The 6,000-nt window shown below is 36.6% G+C and overlaps 1 protein-coding gene across 1 annotated transcript in view; it reads right to left on the minus strand.

The window, feature by feature from the left end:
• LOC144964269 (elongation factor 2-like) overlaps positions 1-5,664 on the minus strand; it is a 38,280-nt gene extending 32,616 nt beyond the window's left edge. The window contains exons 1-2 of the mRNA XM_078898352.1: positions 5,489-5,664; positions 1,549-1,763 (exon numbers count right to left, since the gene is read on the minus strand). Of these exons, the coding sequence (XP_078754478.1) occupies positions 1,549-1,763; positions 5,489-5,491 (218 nt within the window). The 5' untranslated portion in view covers positions 5,492-5,664. The remainder of the gene's footprint in view (positions 1-1,548; positions 1,764-5,488) is intronic.
• Positions 5,665-6,000: the final 336 nt, after the last annotated feature.

Here is a 6,000-nt window from a genome sequence, read left to right on the forward strand (position 1 = left end):
ATTGGGTCAACTCAACGAATCTAGCAAACACCTGCAGGTCAAAACCATATCTTTTATCATGCCCCCACTCCAATTCAATCGTCTTTGGAATGTATAAAAATGCATTGCGTTTTTATTTTCAATTTGACGACCATCATGGCAGATATACTCTTGAGTGCTTCTTGCATTGCCCTTAAGTCCATTAAATGACCATCTAATAAAGAATGAATTTGTCTATTTTAACCCATTGCCGCCCAAATCGCCCGCTAAAAAAAATCTCAATCAGTCCAAATCACCCGCCAGGTACCCAGCATCTTTGAACCCGTAAACTAAAATTTTTTTTTTATTTAGAAAACGAAAGTAGATAGAGTGAAAGTGAAACTAGAAATTTCCCGATCGTTTTTATCTCAATTCGTTTGCTGTGATTTTTTAAAGTTTGTCAACCAAATCGGTTGTGGTAACGTCCTTTTTTCTTTTTTGCTGGAATCGCGTTTGAATTCCTCAATTCTCGGGCGTGATCAACGTTTTTTAATGGATAGTGATGATGAAAGTGTTCTTCAGACACTGAGGTTGAGTTGGATGCGTATTTTGATTGACAATGGATTTCATGTGTTTTAATCAGGGTTTAATATTATTACATATTATTCAACTTTAACATTTTTTTTTCAAATCAAAATATGAATCAATAGTCCAAAACAATACATCAAATTTTTAAGGCCATTCATTCTTCTTTCCAAAACAGCTTTTATTTTGTTTCTAGCATGCCTCACATACTTGCAATCAATTTTTTAATGAAGTGTACTATGACATTTGGAAGAGTTATCTCCCCTCGCATGGTCTGTGACGGACATTTTTTTCAGATTATGCCCGGGCAGCAATGGGATAATGCAAACCAATTGATGTATGATATATCAAATTATCAAAAACAGGAATAGTCTTAGACCTGTAAATGAGCTCTATAAAAATTGACTGAAACTGAAACTCTTCGTAATTCGTCGTAGCGGTAAAATCCAAAGAATCAAAATGAAAGGTAAACAGCAAGCTCACTTGAGCAAAGCAATGGCAGAAAACTAAATTTCGAGGGAATTAATTAGGCTACTTACCATTGTTCCTTGTAATTAGGTACCCAATCAGTGAAGAAACTTAGAAACGGTCAACCAGTTTGTTTACAACATGAGGTAATCGAGATGTGCTTGTAGCAATCATTTAACTTTCGATTTGAAGGTGTCTACACAACGAACTTACGGTGTTTCGAATTTTTCACGAAGGCTGTGTGAAAATAAACTGGGGTGTGTTCAGACACGGCAATTCTAAAAAGCGTCGCTTAGCCTTGGCAATATATATCCATCATTAATATAAACAGCCCATGAGCTATGCGTGGGGCTGAGGAACATTCCTAGTTAACTTTACAGTCAATCGACTACGATTCATGAATTCTTTCTTTATTCATTTCTTTCTTCCCTTTTTAAAAATATTTGAATTTGACGAATTGACTGATTACAGTTAATTGACTGAGAATTTACAGGTCTAAATAGTCCACAAGGAGATAAACTTTATACAAATACTTACGTTGATTTGATGGTGATACATCTTTCCTGCTCATCTTTCCTGGTGTCTGTGAAACGAGTTTCACCTGCTTTGGCACCTGCAATGATACCAGCCTTGCTGACGAGTGAATCGGTCAGTGTTGATTTGCCATGATCGACATGGGCAATAACGGACATATTTCTTATGTTCCGTTTATTGTCCATGATGGCACGGATCTGGTCAACAGTAAAGTTCACCTATGGGAGGGAAAAAATAGAAAATCAGAATTGAGGCAAACTGAGAAGAGGTGAAGTCATCGGGAAACCTTAACAGACTAATAAAGTCATAAATTAATTAAGTTTATTAACTTTTAATTCAAGCTAGTGGTGGGCACTAATAATACAATATCTAGCCATACTAAATATTAAGAATCTTAATTGTGTAACCAAAATTCAAATACTCTTGCTTGCTTGTAGTGATCTACTTCAAATCCCTCCCAACTTTCTCAGGATTTTAAATAACTCAATACATAATTTCTCACAGAGTCGCCCATATTTGCCCAGCAGAATTAAAGCTCCATCTGCTGAAATCAGGCCTGTAAATGGTTGGTGAAAAAATTGCCGGAACTTTTTGAACACGCGGAAATAGACCAACAGGACAAAAACATGGATTAATTAATAAACACAACGCAGATATGACATGTCAAGTGACTAGTCAATCCTGTCACTTTCCCCAACTCATTTATAGAGGTCATTATATTATAGTACCAAAAAAAAATCCCAATTATTTGAGAGGATATACACATTTCTGGGCCCAGGTCTGAGTTAGCTGTAAAATGAAAGGAAGAGAACAATTCCCACCTTTTTGAAGGATGTCTAGTGCTTGACAAGAGAAGCTGTGTATATTCGCTCCTTGTTACTTTTTTCTTTTGTAACATTTTAAAGCTGATTATCGTTTATTTGGACTAATTTTTTTAAAAAGTGGTGGTGGCGCGGTCGTGTGTGGAGGAAAAAGAGAGAAATTGAGGAAAGAAAGCTGTCGCTAACAGCTTTCAAAGAATATATATTTCGAAGAATAATAATTTTTTTCTTTCCAGTTAACAATGAGACGGAAACAGAGACCATGGCAAGAAGAAAAGAGAGACGGAGAAATACATGTGTCGGTAGCAAAATAGAAACAGCCTGGTCCGTCACACACGCAATGCTTGCTAGTTATTTTACTGAATAGGCGTGGTTTAGACGACTCGCACGAACTGGCAGCGACCCTCTCTCGCTGCCTGTGGCACAGTAGGCAGGCAGTGAATCTGTTATCTGCATTTTTTGCCAAATTGGGACCTAAAATTTGCCCAAAATTTGCCAATAAGGCCAAACTTTGCCGAGGAGAACTAAGCGTTTCATTAAAAATTAACACGCGATACAGAAAAAATATATATAAAAGACAACTTATTACATTTAAGGATGCTACATTTATTAATTTACAAAATAGTTGTTCGTTATTTTGTTTTCGCTTCTTGTTTTCCCCAAAATTTGTCAATTTTGGGAAATTTGCGGATCGCCCTGATATTTGCGCCCGCAAAAATTGCAGATGACAGGTGAATACACACACGTTTAGCGGAGCGTATAGATGGCATAATAATATCGCTAACCGATAGACGGTCTCGTTTTGTTTTGTCTTTGGTGCGGCAAATAAAAACATTTTTTTTAAAGTTGGCGTTCGAAATGGAATAAAATCTGTTTTCAAGGAACAAAATAAAACTTCTTTTACGTTACGAATTGTATTATTATTGACTATAAATTTATTTTTTTAAATATTAGAACCCGACAATAGAAGATTTACAGGCCTGTGTTCTCATGGACCTTGCCAGTTGGTAAATCATCAAATAGCTATTTACAATTAAATATCAAGGATTGATTTTGTTGCACAAATTTTATGTGTGCAGTATAATTTCCTTTAAAACAAAGGAAATCCTACGTTTTTTTTTTTCAGATCTAGGACTTGGCAGGGATTGACAAGGAATGAATGATTGGAAGTTAAGGGATTCAATATTCGTATGCACGAAAATCAAGGCTCAACTGAAATCAGCGCATGCATCTGGTGTACCAATTTGACTCCTTGGCAGTTGATGAATCGTCAACTACCAAGGACTCACTCCTTGGCAATTGACACTTCCAAAATGAAAAGTCGTTGGAGGTCAATTTGCTTCTTTCTTTGGATAACTACAGTAGAACATGAAAGTAACGTACTCAGAAATAGCGAGAACTCGGAAATAGCGAGTAAAATCTAAATCCCCGTTTTTTTCCCCTTATTTGAGTCAATAAAATTAGCATGAAAGTAGCGAGTATGAAAAAGAGGTCAACTCGGAAATAACGAGCATTTCCTGCCCCAGCCTAGGACTGCGAACGAAGTAAAGCAAAACAAGAGACAATGGCAATTTAAATATTTTTAGCCTAGCCTCTTTCTTTTCTTATTTTTCATTACGAGTAATATTACATAGTAGCCTAGTCTGTAGTACATAATAGGCGAAACAAATTTGGGTGGGGGTTGGGTTTGTGTGTGTGTGTATTGGGGGTGGGGGTCAATTATTCACCTAATGTGGTGCCACGCGACGCGCGAGGTAAGCACATGTTAACATGCCTCACTTCGTAGCATCGTTAATGAACGACACGATCAGCGAGAGAGGGGAGTGTGGAACCATTATTTCAATGGGTCAGTGATTGAGTGATGCGCTTGCTTACCTCATCAAACATGCCGAGTGCATACAAACACTCGCGCGCACACGCACACTTCTATGGTTTTGTTTTTTTTTCTAGTCATGATTTTACTTGAAAATAACAAAAAACCAAGCATTCTGCCACTTCTATGAAGAAATTGAAAAAGGGACGACGGCTTTTACTCGAATTACACAGAGGGGAATAACCAGCAAAACCTTTCCTGGCAACTCGGGAATAGCAAGTAATCAGGAGTGGACCCGTCGAACTCGCTATTTCCGAGTTCTACTGTAATTCAAGGTGAGCAACATGTGGGCCTGTAAAGTAAAGGGAATTTCAATTTCTTCCAAATTTGCAAAATCTAGCTTTTGTAGTCACCCAGTGGTTGATTCACAATCAATAAAAAGTCAGCAGTAGTCAACAGAAGAGTAGCTACTAGTTGACTCGTTACTTGTTGAGATCAGAACGTTTAATTTACTAATAAATATTCATTAACTATAACTCTTACTCTTGTTCTAGGTAAGAAATGAGTAGAAGCTATCAAATCCAAAATCTATCAACCTAACTGGGTCAAAAAAATAAATGTTAACATAATCAGTTACATGGTGCCTGACAACACAGCAGGACTACAACTCAAGTTGCACTTTTTCTCCCAAGGCCAAGACAAAAATTACAATGATGGAATGTGTCAATGACAATGGTCAATGTCAAGTCCAAGTTTTACTCCTTTCACTTTCAGTTTGAGTTTGTTGAAATACGATACAAGCTGACCTTCGAGTGTAGCGGTGTTTGGTACATAATTGGGACAGGGGCTAAGGCTAAGACTAAGGGTCTTACTCTCATTTACTTTTACAAGGGTCATATTCTTTATAGTTTGGCCTGGACAGACTTGATCTTGCTTGGTTGACATTGATTTTGACAATTATAATTATAATTTATAATAATTATAGACAATACGAAAAAAAATGTGTAAACAAAAATAACAGCCTTGGGATTTAAGATCAATGATTGATTTTTTTTAATGGCAACAATAGCAGGACTAGTTAAAAATGAATATAGATCATTTATGTATGTATTGAGCGGTCAAAATGCTCAGTTGGTCTCTCCTTTGATTTCATAACATAGTGAAATGAATGGTTGGCAGAGATACACCAACTAAAATTGATATAAAATATGGCCCACTGGCCCTTGGAGGACGAAATTTATGATTTAAATCAACACAATAGAATTTAAATAATGGAATATCAATATATAATTTGATGATGTTAACAAACCATTTTGGATAGAGTCGAGATGGACAACCACAATACAAAATATTGTCGTCCTATCAATGGACTCAGTAGAAAGGATCGAAGTTAACAGGAAGTAGTAGAATATCGAAATTTTCTTGGATTGGTATCGACGCTGCAAATCGAAAGTGTTAGCACGATTATTTACTTACGGAGATGATGGACAGAGAAAATAATTGCATCTCCAACCGAGGGCCGGGTTGGAACCCATATATTGGCATCTCGTAGTTTTATTGAGAGCATAGCTCTTCTTGCTTACTTTGTTGCACTGCCCTGTGACTGATTTCTGGATTATCTCGGTTCTTTTTTTTTCGAGAAAAAATCCTAAAATTAAATTTGTTGGGCTGAATAAAGGGAGATGTGTTTTGTTTTTTGTTTTTGGTGGGGGTGGGGGATTCCTGTTACTCTTTAAAGTCTGAATATTGGCTATTTTCGTAAAATTTGTTAAAATATCAGTTCTAAAGCATTTTAACTTGACAGTTCATAGAGAGGGAGGG

The sequence above is a fragment of the Berghia stephanieae genome, chromosome 2 (assembly GCF_034508935.2).
Source record: "Berghia stephanieae isolate SIO BIC M18660-M18661 chromosome 2, UCSD_Bste_1.3, whole genome shotgun sequence".
NCBI classification, from domain to species: domain Eukaryota; kingdom Metazoa; phylum Mollusca; class Gastropoda; order Nudibranchia; family Aeolidiidae; genus Berghia; species Berghia stephanieae.